Source organism: Choristoneura fumiferana, chromosome Z, assembly GCF_025370935.1.
Source record: "Choristoneura fumiferana chromosome Z, NRCan_CFum_1, whole genome shotgun sequence".
In the NCBI taxonomy this organism is placed as follows: domain Eukaryota; kingdom Metazoa; phylum Arthropoda; class Insecta; order Lepidoptera; family Tortricidae; genus Choristoneura; species Choristoneura fumiferana.
The window spans coordinates 10,782,556-10,803,307 of record NC_133472.1 but is presented as its reverse complement, the minus strand read 5'-3'; the positions used below and the strand labels follow the sequence as shown (position 1 = coordinate 10,803,307).

At 37.3% G+C, this 20,752-nt stretch overlaps 1 protein-coding gene across 10 annotated transcripts in view; it reads right to left on the bottom strand.

The window, feature by feature from the left end:
- Nucleotides 1-3,273: 3,273 nt before the first annotated feature.
- The window catches only part of LOC141426955 (bromodomain-containing protein 3-like), a 59,565-nt gene continuing 42,086 nt past the window's right edge, over nucleotides 3,274-20,752 (bottom strand). For 9 of the 10 annotated variants that reach the window (XM_074086227.1, XM_074086257.1, XM_074086226.1 and 6 more), the window contains 8 exons: nucleotides 19,850-20,020; nucleotides 19,239-19,361; nucleotides 17,850-17,978; nucleotides 8,855-8,919; nucleotides 6,972-8,033; nucleotides 6,534-6,676; nucleotides 5,737-5,929; nucleotides 3,274-5,143 (listed from right to left, as the gene is read on the bottom strand). In XM_074086227.1, coding sequence (XP_073942328.1) covers nucleotides 5,078-5,143; nucleotides 5,737-5,929; nucleotides 6,534-6,676; nucleotides 6,972-8,033; nucleotides 8,855-8,919; nucleotides 17,850-17,978; nucleotides 19,239-19,361; nucleotides 19,850-20,020 — 1,952 coding nt within the window. In that variant the 3' untranslated portion in view covers nucleotides 3,274-5,077. The remainder of the gene's footprint in view (nucleotides 5,144-5,736; nucleotides 5,930-6,533; nucleotides 6,677-6,971; nucleotides 8,034-8,854; nucleotides 8,920-17,849; nucleotides 17,979-19,238; nucleotides 19,362-19,849; nucleotides 20,021-20,752) is intronic. The other variant, XM_074086232.1, reaches the window with a different exon arrangement.

Sequence of the window (20,752 nt, the reverse complement as noted above, 5' to 3'; positions counted from 1 at the left end):
AACAAAAAAAAACTTGTTATACAAAAAAGTGTTATAATTGAAAAACATTTTACACTGTTTTTTTATTTTCTTTGAAGAGTTATGCAAATAGTGTTTTGGAAAAATTACCTTCATTTGAACTGTTGAAAGTTCCCTGAAAGTTAACGGAAATCAAAAATATCGCACGTAAATATTTAATTTACAAAAGAATCACTAACTGTATACCTATTGAAAAAATCTCGAATAAAGTTTCTCAAAACTCTATTTCGGACTTGTACTATTATCTATTGTGTGATTTCGGTTGCTAACACTAGGTTCGGTTCGGTCGGACACTATGATATTGATGTTTTAGCAAGAAACTTACACTTCTAAGCTCCTTGTGTTTTAGCGACTCCTAGCGCCATCTAATGAGTAACTGTAGAAACTCGAACCCAATCCTGCATCGCGCTTTCGAAGTTTCTCAACTCAGATACTATTCCTTCGGACTTCGGTTCCCAGGTATAACACCTGCCTGGGAGGGAGAACTTTCTATTGGAGCACACTCCACAATGTCAATCCTAATTTATTATCATAAAGAAAGAAAAGTGAAGTGAGTATACATCACGCTTAAACACGGATATGAAATTTGGCTTAGTATAAAATTAAAACATACTTGCCCGATATATAGCGAAAAATCTCGAAATAACCTAGGCAAACTCATGGACCGGTCCATCCCACGGATACCTAGGGATCTTGCAACCGCAGCCATGGTTGTAGGTAGCTGGATCTGTAACACATTTACTTTTTATTCCGACCACTCGAAATAAAGAGTCATGGGTATTAGTAGTTAGCAAATAACACGGCTTTTTGACTCGATATTCCTACCTAGGGATAACATCTTGAAGTAACAACCGCTCTCCATTTTTAGTATGTAGCTGGACCTGTAACACATAATTTTTACCGATATTCCCACTTACAATCTCGAAATAACAACCGCTGGTTTAGAGTCATGAAATTTGTATGTATAGTTGGATGTCAAAATAACACATAAGCAACTTTTTGTCGATATTACGGGATACCTTCTCGAAATGCTGCTTAGAGATGAAATTTGTATGTAAACTGAACAGGAATAACACTTAAGTGACTTTTGACTATTTAACTAGGGATAAAATCTCGAAACAACAACCACTGTTGAGCCAGAAATTTGGTATCTAGGTAGCTGGACTGGAATAACACATAGGCAAGACAATAGGGATAAAATCTCGAAATAACAACCGCTGGGCTAAGGCATGAAATTTGGTATGTAGGTAGCACGAATAAAACATACGCTACTTTTTATCCCGATATTTCCACGAATCTAAGGGACACTATACATCCGTGTAATTATTATTTGTAATTTAATTGTATACTTACTGTAATTTTTAAGTATTTTATTTGGGACTAACAAACCGAAAGACGATTGTAAAAGTATTGCGGCCTATTACTGAATAAATGATTTGAAGGATAGGGAATTTTTTGAAATTTTAGCACTGTTATCTTGAATTTTATTCGATAATGAAGACCACGATATAAATAAATGGGGAATTTGTAAATCCCGAAAATTTCAGACCGAATAGTTTACGCGTGCGAAGCCGCGGGTAAAAGCTAGTTTATTATCATAAAGAAGAAAAGTAAAGTACTTACATCATACTTACACATAATATCCCTTTACAAAAAAATATACTTGCCCGACTATAGCGTCGTCCTCAAACTTGGACCGGTCCATCAGGAAGCAGCAATCGCAGCAGTGGTTTGGTGATTGTCTTTTTCAGACCAATAAATCGTGGGGATAGAGCAAATCCGCTTATTGAAGTAAGTACCGCGTACCTCGGCCATTCTCATTTTATCGTGCACCTGTCTAATTACCGTACCGCTTCTTTACCGCACTAGTGACACGGTATTGTAACTTGTGTGCACAGATAAATGTAAATGGCAGCCGTCCTTTTTCTAGATATGCACTCAGTTGTAGTGTCGTGTCGCTTTTGCAAGACAAAAAAAGTGGTACGGTAATTAAGACAGGTGCACGATAAAATGAGAATGGCCGATCTGCACTATGTGTAATGGTTTTACATGGGACGGTTTTAACAAGGTACACGATTGTTATATTTTTTTAATCGTTAAACTAATAATTATATATTTTTTAAACCAAGTTAATTTTTTAGATACAACTAAACGCAACACAACAACATGCCACAACAAAAGAAAAGTAATTTATTTGGTTAGTTTAAATTAATTTTCACTTTCCAGACGTTCGCCTAATCGTTGGCGAATGCGAATATTCTTTACATCACTATTGTGGAGCCAGGACCATAAAGCAGCGTTTCCACCAATAATGTGCGAGGAATGTGTTCTTCATTAACCAATAGAAACGCTTCATTTACACTTCCTCGCACAGCACATCTCTGGTGGAAACAGCTGAGCGGAGCGATGCGAGGTAAATGAAGCGTTTCTATTGGTTAATGAAAAACATTCCTCGCACATCTCTGGTGGAAACGCCGCTTAACCATAACATCCTAAGCTTGACGGCGAATCTAATTTACACCTTATAAGTTCCAACTACCTACGCTACGTAATATCGATATGCAACGCTATGCTTCGATATTAAAATTTTAAGCGTATTTTTTAATATTGAATATTTAATTACTTTGCTGACCCTTTCATTTTGAGAGGCCTGAGCACGTAAATAGGCTAGGAACAACGATGTATCAAAATTAAAGAAAGCGCTTGACTTGGAAATTCATATTTAAATATTACCTGGTGACATCGAACCGTGATACTCGCTTTGCTCGGTATTACACCTAACTCGATAGCTGGATAAAATGCTAGTCTTACGAATGTAGATTTGATAAGGGTGAACGTGTTAGGAATGGAACTGGATTTTCACGGGGCACCGTTGCGACAATAAGGGCCTGTTCAAAATAATATGAGTAGTTTTATGTTCAAAATAAAAGCCTGTTCCACCACTCGTTGATAAATTTTATGTGGCAGATATCTGTGATGCCATCTCCATTTCCTGTTTTGTCCGAATAAACAGAAACAGCACCACATCTGTCACATAAAGTTTATCAAAGAGTGGTGAAACAGGTCCCGATACCCGTGTTAAATCAATAAAAATACTGTTTAGCCACTCTATGGACTCGGGTAGCAGGTAGTGGAAAATACTAACTTGCACCCAACACCGTACCGTCGTCGTTAGAAGATAATTGTTCAGCAAAATCCTGCCCAGTTTTTTAACATGAAAGAAAAGCTGCACCCAAGAGGAATTTAAACAACAGGTTACAATATGGAATGTATATTTTAGATCATATCTACATTTGATATGAGTAAACGACAAACTAAATTGCTTATCAATACACAATGCGTTTCGGGTTCGTATTATTATCATTATTATTCTTGACACCTTAGCTATGCAGGTAGGTATGTAGAATATTTAGGATATTATTTAGTACAAAAAGTTTGCTACCGGAGAGTCTATCTACAAACATAAAAAGGCATGTTTCAATGTAAAATAAATATATTTCTCAAACCAAATGTATGACATTTGATCTGGTTTCAAACAAGTTCAGACTGATAAAAATCTACCAACACTAAGAAATATTTATCGAAAATCGAACATGTAACAGAAATTTTAATTTGCTACTAAATACAAAAAGTAAAACTAATTTATTCATCACATCTCGATTGATAGCAATATAAGTTACTTAATGTTATAATGCAAGTGCGAAAAGGGTGCCATCCACAAACAGTAGAATTAGTTGCACGAGCCGAACGGCGAGAGCGACTTGTACACGGACAACTTGGGAATGGCCTTTTCGCACGAACAAAATACAACATTTTCAACACATTTGCGAAAAAATATGAGTAATGCAACATTATAAAATGGCGTGGCTGACTTTGCTACTCATAATTGATATTATAAAATTATAATTTATCAAGTGACATTGGTTTCCAGCAGTATACAACCAAAGAACGTAATATACAAGTAAATTAAAATGACAAATAAAATAAGCGTATTTAATAGTTCATTTCTTTTAGTACTTATCTATTTCTGCGCAATCTGCGCATAACTGGTAAAATAAATCAACATAAAATTTTACTTGAAATCTCCGTGCTATATGCTGTACTGAGGGCGTACAGTGGCGAAGGTCGCAAGTAAATAAAAAGTCGGTAGTCAAAAAGTGATAGTGCGCGGTTACAATAATCGCGCACTCTCGGCAGCTACGTAAATAACCTCTTTTTGAGCACATGTGTTGAAAACTGATTCATTACGTTAACTGTTAAAGCGACAACCACTCACTTGACACAGCCAGTGGCACCCCACAGCGACGCGCACACGCACGTGCCTCTATACAATGCAATGTATAACAGATTACTGCATGATTTAACATACATGGAAGATAACAGATTTCGCGGCTTTATACACTGCATACTTCATGACATGAATTACTTTAGGAAAATCATTTGATTTCATCGAAATACTACTATATTAGTATCAACTACAAATATTTAATTATGGAAGGGTAAAAGACACTTCTCGAACAAAATATAAATATTATAGGCTTACAAATGTAAAGAGAGTTTTACTATTAAGGGCTTATATGTTAACTTATATGATACACGTCATTATTAAGAAATGCAACCTCATAAGAAAGGCCCGTATCTTGCGCACATGAAATCTACATTGATGGTACAACAGTTTAATTTAATATAAGTATTTATCTATTCACAGCACTTAACCACATGTTAGTCAACAGTTTCACGCACAAAACGACCACTATAATTCACTCGGTGTCCTTTCACCGCACACTTATTGCATTGTCAGCACAGTATTAACTGTACGATTCTATAAATCAAAATCGTTCCGGAAAGTACAATAGACATTGTCAGCTTTGAAACATTGAATTGACTGACAGGGTTAGCAATTGATTTTGCGTCCCTAATAATATAATTAATTATTTACAAAAATTCATAATCACGCTAGTGACACAGATGAAGAAAAATCGTTTCAAGGATTATTTTACAATATCCTTGGAGCGTACAAACGATTTTGCTTTAAAGAATTTGGCTCATCCGTCATACATTACAAAGATTCTTCAAACGCGGCCATTAAATCACTCTGCATATTCATGTCAATCTGACCAGCCATCTGCAAAAAAAAAGTTTGTTAGTTTTATGAAAGCATGCTACTTTTTATTACGATATTCCTAATGGATCGGGATTAAAATACTAAAATCGCAAGAGCTGTCTAAATACACTATATTTTTCAACTCAAACCCGATGGTTCACATGAATTACAGATAAAAGTAGAGTCATTCACGATGACGCGTGCCGTGGTTCTTATTATAATGTCATTAATGTCTAATTTTGAAAAAATCACGCGTTTTCGTGGGTGGCACTAGGTATAATAGTGAATAATGCATTTTTTCCGGGAAAAGTCACATCTCAATCGGAATACGACGGCACCCGAAAAGACAATTATTGTACATATTAAATGAGTGACATTTTCATATCGATTAATATGGAACTACATATGTACGTTGTGGGTGAAAGCTTGTACCAGCAGCCAAATAAGTAGTCTATCAATTTTTAAACAAGTTCATATTAAATGAATATGTCGATAAATTCGAACTTTCAACTTGACAGACACGTCTATTGGCATTATTGTTTTATGACGTGCTAACGATTATCAACTTTAGAGTGGTAGGCCATATATTTGTGTACATAAACAGTAGTACTAACAGCTTCACGACGACGTCGCTCCTGCTCCCTCTGGCGCAGACGCTCGCGCTCGGAGGCAGCGGGCTTGTCCCCGGCGGAGGCGGCCCCGGCGGCGGCGGCGGCCGCGGCGGCGGGCGGGGACGCGCGCGCCACCGGCGACACCGACGGCGAAGTCACCTCGCCGGACTCCGCCTTACGGACTCCAGCCATTGCCCTGCGACCAATTATTAAATTAATCTCTACATATCACGGACAAAGTTTTAGTATACTGGGATGACTTTGAACTGCGAGGCGAGAACATAGCCGACGAACTCACTCAATTTATAATCGCGTTAACTTCTCACAGTCGACGTATTCTCTGCGTCTACATTTAAAACGTAATTTTTAAATTCAGGTTTTTTTAAACGAAATATAAATATATCTGTCTTTACGTGTCAGAGAAATCATACTATAGTGCCCAGCCGCTAAGAAGTCAATCCTGACACATTGCACAACTATGAAGTTCCTGGTTATTCTTTATGTCAACCATACTTTACTTACTTATCTGTCGCACGCAACAAGTAAGCATTGCATTTCTGTCTATGATTCATATTGTTTATATTCAGAAACTTCATAGTTGTGCAATGTGTCAGAATTGACTTTATAACGGCCGTTGACTATAATTGACCACCAGGGAATCTGACAAAAAAATTATCGCTCGCATTCGCTAACAGTAGCGAGTGGTTCTATCCATCGCAACTACCATAGGTCTCAACTCTTACGAAATCAGTTGGAAAGGTGTAAGAAGTGATGCCTGCAACACCTTAGTAGATACTTGCCTCAATTTGTCTTCGTCAGGATGTCTCCTCTCTGTCTCTTGCCGCTGTCTCTCACGTTCGGCCTGCTCTTTTTTTCGAAGCTCCTGTTGCTCAATTAGAGCCCTCTGACGATTCATTTTCTCTCTCGCTTGCTTCTTAAATTCCTGTGAAAACAAGTAAGTTAATGTGGTTGTAAAGTCACAGAAGTTATTCAAATTATTCTAACTAGGTACTGATCAAATAAATTTAATTTATTGAATCAGGCGTTAATTTTGCGGAGGTCCAATTAATTGTTTATAGTTTAAGGGGCTGTTTCACCATCCATTGATTAGTGTTAAGTGACGGTTAAATGCGATGCCGTCTCCGTCTATTCGAACAAAACAAATAGAGACGGCATCACATTTAACCGTCACTTAACACTAATCAATGGATGGGGAAACAGCCCCTAAATATACTTACTTGGAAACTGTCCATTACAGGTTTCTGCTTGATTTGGTTGTTGGAGCTGACATTGGGAATGCTTTGTGGACTGCCAGCTTGTGCCAAAGACGACCACGAGCTTGCATTCTTCAAATTCTGTTCCTGTTTGGGCTTGAATGCGTGGGCGAAATTATTTTTTGATTCTTCCATCTTCTTTTCCATTTCGTATTTGTTTCTTTCCATATTGTTAGAGACCATAGTCGGAAGACCGATTAGATCCTCGATGGGTTTAGGGGTGAGGAGGGGTTTGACGTCATCCTTCTTGTGGGGTGGCGCGAGGTGCGGCGCGATGGGGAGGTGGTGGTGCGCCTGCGCGATGACGGAGAGCGGCGCGGGCGGCACCGGGTCGAAGATGGACGTGGCGGCCGGAGCGCCCAGCCCGCCCATACCCAGGCTCAGCTCGGGGCGCAGCATCTCGCGCTCGTGCGGCAGACTCTTCTCGAGGAATCCGTTGTGCGGCGGATACATTTCAGCCTTAATGTGATCAGGCACGTGCGACATATCAGTGTGGCCGCCGAGGTGCGACATCAGGTTCTGGTGCGCGGAGTCGGCCATCAGTTGCGGCTTGGTCATGGGGAAGCTGTCCAATCGCATGGAGGACTCGGCGGCGCTGGCGCTGGTGTCCATCGGCACGTCGGCTTTGAGAGTGCGCTCGAGGCTGGCGAGCGTGCGCTCGATCGGGTCGATGTAGTGCGAGGTGTCGGCCTTGTCGAGCCCGTTGCGAGGCTCAATCTTGGGGGGCTGCTTCAGCTCGGGCACATCACGCGCGGGCGGCGCGTGGGTCGCGTGGGCCGCATGAGCGGCGTGCGACGAGTGGGAAGAGTGCGACGAGTCGGGCGCGGCGGTGACAGCGGGCGCGGGGGCAGGCGGCGCGGTCCGCGCGGGTGGCGCGGCGGGCTCCTTGAGATCGGCGGGCGGCGCCGGCTTCGCCTCCGGGGCCGGCTTCACGTCCGGCACCGGCTTGATCTCAGGTTCGCTGGCGCCCGCGCTCGCCGGCGCGACCACGACGCTGCCAGCCGTCGTGACAGGCGGAACGAGTTTCTAAGAAATAAAGCTTATTTTATTTCACACCATGCAACAATTTTGTCAATTTCAATTTTTCAGATCAGTCAAGACAGGACCAAAACTCCGTCTGCTAAGAATTCGTTTGTCTCGATCCCGTGGTAACTATCTAAATGTTTTTTCTTGTAACTATCGCAATATCAAATTTCATCTAAATCGGTCCTGCGGTTTAAGCATGAAGAAGTAACATACAGACGAGATTTTCTTTAAGGCGATCCCATGCCCCAATGACCTTCGATCTGAATTCCTTAGTATTCTAATGTTTTTTTATAGCTTATTATATTAACAACAACTGCTTTAAGCAATATAGTATCCCATATTTACTTCAAAGTTCATTGTCTTCGAGATATTTGGCATCAAAGTTGAACAATTTTAGGCCAAAAAACTGGTATTCTGGCCATAATTTTTGTATTAATTATTTTAAATGAAAACCTCGACATGTTTTTAAAGACGTCAAAGACGAACCCAAATATGTAGATTTCGTATATGTTAGATCTTTCACGTCAAGAGATATACGAAATAAGTGTTTTTTTGACAATGTTTAAAAAAATCATACAAAATTAAGTATTCATTTTTTTCAAAATCCGGTAGACAAAAATGGAGATAAAATAGTGCATGAAGAACCGGTAGCCGTTTGACTTATAATTCTATCTGTACTGCAAAAGTAGGAGATACGATTCAAAACTTGACAAAAATCGATGAAAACCTCGAGTCGCCCCTTAACGATTAAACTTATATACTCTTTAACTAATCACTAAATAAGAGCACGATGTAATGAATAAAAATGGATTAGTATTTACCGTTGGCGGCGTCGGGTGGTGCGTCTTCTTGGCCTTCTTTTTGGGCGACCGTCGCGGGCCGGTTCCTGTAAAAAACATTAATGATTACGAAATGCAAACGTCGTACTAAAGTACGTACTTATTCTGTACGACGGATCGATGTATTAGTGAACGTACTTAGCTTTTCCAATCCTTCAAGGAAGACACGCCTTTGTTTAAATAAGTCAAAATAAGGTGCTAAACTGATTGTAAGTACATTGCTCAAAAATATAGCTCATTTAGAATTCATTTATAGATGTACCATTTAGATGAGTCAATATAAGTGAACCCAAAAACTATATGTAAAAAATATGTTGTATGGAATCACATCGTCAAATGTGTTCCTATTAAAAAAAATGTATACCAGTTCATATAGAAAGAAAAAACCTTTCAAATACTTCTATTTCGGGTCACCTTCGAAATGCATAATATCGTTTGTCCTAAAATCATATGCCATAAGACGTTTGCCATAAACACTTTTGACATAACATTCCTTGCCATAATTGTCTTACATCCTACTGATCATAATACGGTATTTGACTGTTTTCTATATGTTTTATAAATTGTAGTTTTGTTTTGTTTCATAAAACATACGTGGGTACTTGGGGAGTTACAGTGACAAATTAAAACGGTAGTTGTGGTTCGTTAGTCTAACAACTGGTAGCATGGTGTACGGTTGTGTCACTCTGAAGATGAGCTCTGGTTGAGTTCGAAACGCGTCAGTGTAGTTTGGTGGTGGTGATAGATGGGTTTGCGTGATTTGTGTGTGTTCTTACAGTGTGGAGGTGGAGGAACTGCATGAACACGCATATTTTGCATAAGCTTAGCTATCGTAAGGTCGCGGGTGAGCAAGGAAATTCTTTTAGTTCATTAGGATATTCAAGATTAGGATTAAACGTTATTTTTAGGGATGGGCCGAAATTCGTTTTACATTCGGTTTTACCAAACTTCGGCATTCGGCCGAAATTCAGTTTAAATGCCGAACATTCGGCACTAGAAAAAAATAACCTACTTGTACTATTTTGACTGAAATCAATAGAAATGTCTGACATATCTGTAAAATATGTAAGAAAAATTCATTAGACTTAGTAGGTACCTACTCTTTTAATAAACATCTTGATTAAAATTCGTAAATTGAATTTAAAAAAGTTTTTTGGTTCACAATTTTCACAAACTAAATATTGAGAAACATTTAGTATTGTTAATCATTATAAATAGGGTGTTTTCGACAATCGCATATGTGACAATTAGGACAAATGATCATTAGGACTTAAGAAAATAGTGCAAATAAGCATTAGGATATTCAATATTAAGATTCAACAATATTATGGCATTTACGTTAGGACATACGTTATTATGGCAAAATATCATTCTGACCAAAGTTATTATGAAATTAAAAATTAGGACAAACGATATTAACAGAGCCCATACTTTTTGTGCCGATGACATAAATTTGACGTCACGCTGCATTCCAATTAATATTTCGTCATAATTAATCATTTATCAACCTGTCAAATATTATACCATGGGAATTTTGCAAATCTCGGAATTTTAATTCAACTGCTGTATCTAATGACTTACGCGTGCGAAGCTATATGAAGTGCATATATTAATATATAAAAATATATGTATATATATATATATACATACAGGCGTCACTGACCATGGGGCTTCAAATTCATGGTTCGAATCTACTCACGAAACAGCTACATAATTAAATTTTTATAATTTATTGATCCTCAAAGTTTAATTGTTACATCAGTGTATCGTACACGGCGGTGTTCTGCTGTCTCATGGTACGGGGGCCTTGAAATATTTTTTGACATTTATTTGACATCTCTATAATTAAGTAGTTTATATCAATGTGCCGTTAATTTAGTATTGTATCGCATTGAAAATTACATTTAATTTGTATGAAAAAAAAAAAACTTCATATTTTTTAGAGTAGCAGAACAAAAGTAGCTCAGTTGTGCGACTAAAATCGAACTCTGGATCAGAGACTGTATATATGTATATGTATGTATTTTGACATGTATCTATACTTGGTTTGGATAGGTATGAACTTAATTATATGTATGTATTTTGACATGTATCTATACTTGGTTTGGATAGGTATGAACTTAACGTAAACAAAACAATGTCAATTGCTGTCTTAAATATTAAACTATCTATGTAAACATTTACAGTTCTGTATTGAAATACAATAATCTATAATATTTTGTATTACAATGATAGATAAGTAATAGTACATTGTCTTAAGGGCAGTAAATCAGGAATTACGAACGATTTTAGAAGACCTATTAGAAGCCCTAAGTCGAAGACGAGGGCTTTAATGAGTCGATGTTCGTAATTCTAGTACCGCCCGTGCGACATACAATGTTTTTCATCACATTTGCGAGTAAAATTTTATATTTCTAAAAGAAAAAATATAAGTCTTCCAAATATTGGCGATACCTTAGGCTGCGCTCTTGGCAGCGCCGCCCTCCCCCTCCCTCAGCATGTGCCTGAGCCGCGTGTGCATGTGGTCCTGCTGCTACGCCATGCGCAGCACCATCAGTACGGGCACGGACTCATTTACCGACCTTGGGCTTCATGACAAGAAATTTTGTACGCGCAATGACTCATTTACCGACCACTGGTTTCATGACAAGCACATTAAGGTCGAGGGTTTTATTTGGGGGGTTGCAACCAAGGTAGCCTGCATGTTTCGACACTGTTTACGAGCAAGTGTGATGAAAAATGTTTAAAATCCTTACCAATCCAAATCCTACCTATACTAGTGTTTACTAGCGGCTTCGCACGCGTAAAAGTACTGATGTGCCAAAGGAAACTTTCCAAAATTGCGGAATTTTTCATATAGGAAAATTTCGGAAAGTTCTTACAATTTCGTATGGAGATTGAAACTTTCCGTTTCTTAAATTTAAATTACCTTAATTTCTTGTTTAAATTTCCAGAAATTGCCGCGAACTTTTCCAACTTTTTGGAAACTTTCCGCAACTTGCACATCTGTACGCGCAAGTCATTAGATACAGCAGTTGAATTGAAATTCCGGGATTTTATAAAATATGCGTAAGACTTCCTGTACTGATTATTTGACAGGTTGACAAATTATAACTTATGACGAAACACTATATGCAGCGTCAGGTCAAATTGATGTCATCGGCACTACGGGCTTTGGATATTATGCATTCCGATATTCCGATAGACCCCTCTATTTCATACAGGTAGCTGATTGACCCATCTAAACAGTTCACCCTAGATACTATAGTAGATCTTCAGACACTTTAGGATATGACGAAACCACTCAAATAGTAGGTAGATTTTAGATATGATGCGATTTTGGTCCGGTTCGTTCAAGTTATCCAAAATCGTTGATCCTCAGATAATTTATTAACCTACCTTCCAGATATCTCCTACGTTGGACACTTCGATTGTCACATCACATCTAATTTCGTTCAAATAATATTTCGTCTTTGCTTCTAAATAAAGTCTTTCAGGGTACACGGTCTTTAGTTAACGCATTCACTGCCACCTGACTTCCACAGGTGCCACCGACGCACGTCATGTGACATGACAGCGTATGAATAATTATGACAGCGCCAATGGGTGAAGTTCTGAAAACGCATAATATGCGTCGGTGGCAGTGAATGCGTTAAAGAACGAAATCCTAAGACTAGGATTATAAGATTGACAGTGCCATACATTTTGACAATACTTAACCCGAGGTTAGCAATTTAACTCGAAGGTTTATAGTTAAAGTTAGACTGCACACTGCCCTCTTGTTGTGGATCTGGTTAATACGGTACTCATAAGGGACGCTTTATGAATCATACCAAAATTGCATCAGATCAGACCAATAACGTATATCTGATTAATATCGTAATATTCATTTGATTGAGTCTGCCCGGGCAGAGATAAATAACTTACTAATTTATCGACACATTTGGACGTTCTTAAGGGCCAGTACAGACTGACTGCAATCCATCTGCGAACTGCCCATACTTTGTCATTATTACAGTCCTATTGCAGTCGGCACAACTGCACGCTGACTGAGATAAAAATAACTGAGCAGTCGGCAGTTGCGTTTACGTTGCAGTTGCTAATAGAATGTGTATTGGGTAAAAGTAAAAAAAAACCCAATATATCGGAGTAGACAGTTAGACAGTAAGTAAAACATGGAGTGAAGTGTAAAGGGGTATTTGCAGTTCACTGTCATATCTGGGTAAATCAACCTAATAACGAAAGTGGGCTCACTCAACCTAACGTCGAGAGAAAATGTGCGATGTAACGATAAAACAATGAAACACGTCTTAGTCTCTCAAGTACCTGTTTCACATACTAAAATTCCAGTTCTTTGCACTTTTTACACATATAGTAATTCTTAGAACATATTGTGGAGTCCCACTCAGTTTGAGAAAGTATTGCAGAGATCGACTACTACAGAGAAAGAAGGATTTAGGGGCTGTTTCACCATCCATTGATAAGTGCTAATGCTAACTGACGGTTAAATGTGATACCGATTGGTTTTGCTCGAATAGACGGAGACATCACATTTAACCGTCAGTTAACACTAATCAATGGATGGTGAAACAGCCCCTAAACGCAATAAATATAAAAACATAAGACAACACGTAAGATACGGACAAACCTGGTTAAAACAGCCTCTTTTGCAGCTTTGTTTAAATTAAAAACCAAATTACCATATACGGTTAATAGATTTGTTTATATAAAATGTGTTCAAAAATATTTATATTTCAAATTAATTTAATAAAACATACACGGACCGATTAACGCTATCAATTTCTTATTGGTGAAACTTCAGATCTCAGGGTGGTAAAAATAAAATGCATCGTAAGTTACTTAAAAGATTTACTTAAAATTTAGTTATATATATTGAAATATATACAATGTTTTTCCACTCATTCTTAGTGTCTAGTGAATTTTAGAGTAATTTCGATGGATAAATAAAACTTATAAATAATAACATTTTACAGTGTTCCAGTGCGCACCGTTTTGTTTCTACTTCATATTACATCTATGTGTTGCGTTGAAGTAACTAATTGTACCACTGTGAATAATTCCACTGTCTTAACACAATTTCAAGCTAATGAGGCAAAGGAACTTGCCGTGAACATTTATACAAACATTTGACAAATATTGCTTAATGACATATCCAACAGTATACAATACACTCGTATTTTGTTCGTGCTCTTTCTCTGCCGATTCGGCAAGGAAGGAACTCTAAAAAGGTTTAAAAATATCACTATACGCTAACTTACAATAGGATCTCAAAGCAACCAGCAAATTGTACTTGCCAAAAAAAAACTTAAAAAATGCACAAATTGCCAGATTTTCTAAAAACTCATCAGGAATGTAAATAAATCTGCCAAGTTTCGATAAGCGATCACTTAATAAAAAAACAGAAGCCTAGAATCCAATACAGTCGAACAAGTTAACTACTCTGTTAATAATAATAAAAACCGTGGGGTACAGGAACCAATAGGCGCTATGTGGATAATCTAAGTGTGTACTTGAACTCTGTGCAGCGATCAGACCGAACTGAGAGGCGTGCGGAGCTGCTTGATTACTTTACCCCGCGAATAATACCTAACAAACCACACAAATACTAAGATAAGAGGACCTAGTACACTAGCGCTTAACGCAAACCCGGCTTCTCACTTTGAAGGGTGCTTATTAATCCCTTCTAGACTATTTGCGTTACTGGTTACTCTCTGAACTTGATATATGTTAGCGACAAAAGCTAGTGTACTGCGGCCACAGCAATATAATTATGCTGTGAGTTCCCATTGTGTGATCGGTTAAAGTTAAGATGATGTTCCTAAAATACTTTTAAAATATTTACTCTTAGGCCATATATATAAACAATACATCAGTTACAATACAGTTGAACATTAATTTCATAACTGCTCAGTTTAGATCCTTTAAAATATTGCTTGATACTCTAAAGACAATTTAAGACAACTGAGAATGATTAATATTATCATTAACGTGCTAATAGATACCTATAAATAGAATTCTTCGTATTTTTTCGACTGTATCTTCAAAAAATCTACTACACATATTATATTGCAATCACAACTACGAATCAAATAAATCAAACTAAATTAAACAATCTGTTGTTTTAAATCGGTTGCTTAAATTAATTTGAATAAGTTTAATTTGTATTGTGAAGTACCTGTAAATAGCTTTACGAAAAAATATTTTAGAGACCATCTCCTCCCTCCTCACAATGTTATGGTTATTAAATTTAACTAACAGTTTTATTCACAATAATGTATTTGATATATATTTTAAGTCCAGTAGTTCAGCCGCCTTAAATACATTTGCAATTTAACTGTTAGTCTGTTCTTTACACTTTTACATCTGACATTATGTAAGCTATACATAAATAATAGATATGGCTAAATCTAGAATATCCAATAGTTAACATGTATGCAAACAATTTGTGAAGGAAAGAGGCCAGCTTTTGGTGCTAGTAATTTTGTTTTGTGGGTAATCAACGTAGCTCACTCGCCAAATTCAGAATGTGTGTGAAGCATCGAAATGTAGGTATCAAGCACTAAACCAATAAAACATACCTTTTCAATCAAAATTTTTAACTAGAACATGTCAGTTACATCCTCGTTGTACAAATAGATAGTAAGTTCAACAAGGCAGGGCGAGGCAAGGCAAGTGAAGGCAGGGCTGTATCTTAACAACAGTTTGTCTGTGATTGTTTGTTGCTTGCTAGTTGGTATCCGTCCTTACACAATTGTTTGCATTAGTGGGTACCGCCGCGCCGCGCGTCGCTCCTGCTGCTGCGTGCTCGGATGGACGCGGACGTACTCGCTATTCCAACATGGCATGACATAATCCCCTCCTTCCCTCCATCGACATTGCTTACGTGACCCTCCTACGAGCGCATCGATTACGATTGGTTTTAATTTCACACTCAAAAGCAATTAGTACCATGAGATCTGAAGTTTCCAATAAGAATTTATAATAACGAGAGATCGATAATTTAAGGATGCAAATGAAATAACACCGCACTTGAGGACATGACATAGTTAAAAATATTAATGTGAAAAGGTATTTCCTATTGGTTTATGAAAGCCAACCAAAGAAAAATAGTTTCTTACCGGCACAAGTGACAAGGAACGTGCGAACACCCAAGCTGGCTTCTCCTCCTCACAACTACTGTATTTTCTTTTACAGGGCAGATTTCGGATTCGAATTGTTCAGATTGAATCAAAACTTTAGGTGGTATCCCTCTACGTTATCACAGTAAAAAAAGTTATTCTCAAAACTTTCACAGCATTCACACTCGCTCTTCACTCACAACGCAAAACATAATAATGAAAGATTTACTCAAAGGGTCAGGATCTACAAACAAATATTGCCATAGATCCGATCACACTATGCACTTATATCTCCCGTTTTAAGACTAATTCACTAAGGATTTTCTTTAGATTAGCCCCATTGAATATTATTTGTTCATAATTTTACTTTGGCCGCTCATACTCTACTCGAGGGTTAAGTCTGAATAAACTTCATTTACACGTTTTAACTAAATCGGCACGCATCGTAAAAATCAGTAGCAAACCATATAAAAAATGTACAATCACTTGTTCGGCCTAACAAATGACTCATTCACACTTTTCAATCAATCATATTAAATGGACGCTTAATATTTTATCTCTGATCGAAACTAACACAATTTGAGAAAAAAATACGATTGCCACAATAAAAAGTTTCACTACAATAAATTACAAGATATTCTTACTGTGAAATCTTAAATAAATAAAACTTACAAAATGTAAAGGAGAAAAGACTTTACTATGAAGTGTCCTAAATAATGTCTGTGAATTAAATATTAAGTGGGAATATATCTCATTCAGACCGCGGGCAACACAGCTGTCTCCTTGTCATTCATTCTGTCGCGAACATCAATACAGACTAGAAAACATTAATTGGATTAACTGCCACGCTGCACATCAAAAATGATATAGTGTAGACAAGAACAGTCGTTCACTTTACAGAATACTGGCAAAGGTAAAAAACCATGTCACCGAGAAGTTCCATCAAAACAATATTTAATATTAGTAATAAAAGATGTCGAGCATTATGAAGAACCCTTACGTAGTGAAATATCTCTTAATTAAATGCAAGTATCAATAGAGTCTAACATTAAAACTGCAATTTACATGTTTTTATTTAGTACGAAAAGGTACTAACTCAGTGCAATTTACTTTATCTGCATTTAGATAAACAAATGTTTTTTAACGCTAACTTCGCAAACTGACTTCGGACAGTGAGTGAATGAGGGCCCGCCTTTGATGTGACACGCGCCGAAGCCCGGCCCGGGGCCCTCGCGATAATAACGCACCGTGCGCGCGAGAGCGCGACCAGCGCTTCCAAATCAGTCGCAGCATGTCACATACTAGTTTTGTAATCGACACCGAGCATTGCGGAAACTCCGTTATGAGCATACATCCCAGTTCTATAAAACTCAAATTAATAGCTAAAAATAATTTAGGAAAATGGCACGCAATATTAATTAATAATTATTGCTGTGTTTAGTTTCACAGGAATAAGATAAATCAGATAATATATACATAGTATTTTGTATTTTATACATGTTCAAACTTTATGATGATTTACTACACGAATAGTAAAGTAACGACGCTCGTACTTCTTTTTTACAAAAAAATAGAACATTATTTCAAATTCATCCATCATAACTGCATTCATGGATCAATTTTTTTTTGCTGGACCAGAAATAAATTAAACTCATTATTAATTATTACGTACTAAGAAAACAATTTGCGCCATTTAACAACATCGAACGCGAACGTTTCGTATGCTACTTGAAAAGCGTGTTGTGAGTCGTCAGAGTTGGTGGAGTCTGATGTTTGTCCAGAACTGGTATGCATGTGGGTCGGAGTGGTATATGCGCGGCACCGCGTTGAGATCTAACCTGCTTCGCTGTCGCTGGTGTCGGAGGAGCTTGTGTCGGTACTGGACGAAGAATTGGACGAGTCGGAAGAGCTGGACGACGAGGACATGCCGCCGCCGCCGCCGCCGGCCAGGGCCTCCTTCGACCCTTCTGCAAATAAACAATACAATTTAGGCATGTTCAACTGTCCTGTGCGAATACTTTGAAACTACTTGGATTCTTCAATTAATTCAAACTAAACCGGCCAAATCGATTAGTAAATTATATAGTGTAGTGATAAAAGCATAAATTATATTTTATGCCTATCCAATTTATTAAAAGTGTAAACAAACCGATTTCATCAAAATTCTTGTATAAACACTCACTGGATAGAATCAATAACACATTCTCTATAATTTCTGTCTTTTAACTAGATGTTTAATCACTTTTTTCACCAAAATACACTTGATTTCAATATTTATTTTTCATTTCAAAAATCTTCGTCAAAATCTGACGTTATTTCTTGATTGAAACATGTGTATGTCCTGTGCGAAGACTGAAACTACTTGGATTCTTCAATTAATTCAAACTAAACCGGCCAAATCGATTATTAAATTATATAGTGTAGTGATAAAAGCATAAATTATATTTTATGCCTATCCAATTTATTAAAAGTGTAAACAAACCGATTTCATCAAAATTCTCGTATAAACACTCACTGGATAGAATCAATAACACATTCTCTATAATTCGTGTCTTTTAACTAGATGTTTAATCACTTTTTTCACCAAAATACACTTGATTTCAATATTTATTTTTCATTTCAAAAATCTTCGTCAAAATCTGACGTTGTTTCTTGATTGAAGCATGTGTATAATCTGTAGAAGCATAGACTAGCGTAGAGATGGTGGAAAATTTGACATTTTAAAAATCCATTAATGCGCGGATGAATAAGCGATTTTTATTTACTTTCCTTAAAATTAATAAATAGTTACTGCTTTTTTAATTGAATAAACAGTCTTTCGAATGAAATCAAGTATTGTAAATAATAAAATAGACAAAAATACTTTGATCTATTCAATTAATAAATTAACCGATTTACTGAAGGGATTCATTATTTTGCAATAGGTTCTAGGTTTTCACATCATTGAATGTCTGTGGTCGGATAAATGGCGTCTTTGTTTACACTTTTCATAAATTGGATCGAATTACAAAATACAATTTAAATCTCTAAACTTTAGTTTCTTTGAGGATTCCGAGAATGCAGTATCTTTAAGCATTGTCTCATCTGTAGGTACAATGAGGGCTAAAATACAGGCGAAATATCATATAGCCAATAATAATTGCAAGCAAGACCGTAACCTCAAAAAAACCTCACGGTACTAACGCCATCTAGCGACATTGCCAAGGTAGCTTTATAAATATTCTTACCTTTTTTCACTTGTTGTTTTTTAGTTGTTCCTAATTGTCCCGACACGTCTTGCAGTCGCTTTTCCAGCTCCTGCTTTTTCTCTGCCATTTGTTCATCTTTGGATTTACCAGAAACTTTACGATCTGAAAGAAGAAGCTCTTTATTTTATCTTCATTTTAAACTTACCTTTTATATATACAGATTCCATGCAAAACATTTATTTTAATTCAGCTGTTTTATTTTGCATGCTAATAAAAATATACCTGCTGTCAGTGAAAGAAAGACGATTAAATTATTGTTCAGTTAGTTAGCTACATTTTCACGTATGGAGCCACAAATTAACTGCTGTAGATTTAAGTTGCTGCCTAATACTTTTATGAGCATGTTATGATTTCATTGATGTTAAAAACGAAGCAAGGTAAAATTAAAAGGGTTAAATACAATTAACTAAGAAAAAAAGAAAAAAAAAAGAATAGTCACACCAACATTATTCGCCTATTGAAATAACAAGGTATAAAACGTGGAAGATGAAAAATAACACAACATCAAAAAATAAAACACAATTACGAACAACATGGAATCTTAACATAAGGATACATCAACATAGGTAAACAATGTCGGCTTGACTCACAATGCGGCTTACGTGTCTTTTTTCGAAGACATGACGCCACATAGCTTTCCAGTTCTCGAAGTGTAGATGGCTTGAGGGTCTCGAAATCTATTTCTATTTCGTCTGGGTTGGAGTCGCGCAGGGACGGCTCTCTGCTCTGGATTATGTGCACCACTTTCCCGAGTTTGTCGCCTGTGTTCAAAGCATATCATTTTTATAGCCAACTCAAAACAATTGTATCAGTGTATTAACCTGACAATAATAATAGTTAAAGTATTAAATACTGAGGTCATTTATAAGTTTTGTTTACTTGAGAGAAAAAACAACAATAAATTTTTGTCGCGGCAATTCTGGGTTGCAACATTATATGTGCGTTAATTCGTTGCCAAGTATCCATTGCCATCACAAGCTTTGCTTAGTTTGCGACTAGATCAATTGATGTCAATTGTTCCATGATTTTTTATCTATTTTTTCATCACACTTGCTCGTAAACAGTGTCGTAACATGCAGGCTACCTTGGTTGCAACCCCCCAAATAAAACCCTCGACCTTAATGTGCTTGTCATGAAACCCGTGGTCGGTAAATGAGTCATTGCGCGTACACATTTTCTTGCCATGAAGCCCAAGGTCGGTAAATGAGTCAGTGCCCGTACTGATGGCGCTGCTGCAGGACTACGTGGACCACCACATGCACACGCACGTTGCGGCGCATGCCGAGGGAGGTAGAGGGCGACGTTGCCAAGAGCACAGCCTAAGGTATCGCCAATATTTGGAACAATTATATTTTTTCTTTTACAAATATAAAATTTTACTTGCAAATGTGATGAAAAACATTGTATGTCGCACGGGCGGTACTAGAATTACGAACATCGACTCATTAAAGCCCTCAGTCTTCGACTTCGGGCTTCTAATGGACTCTCGTTCG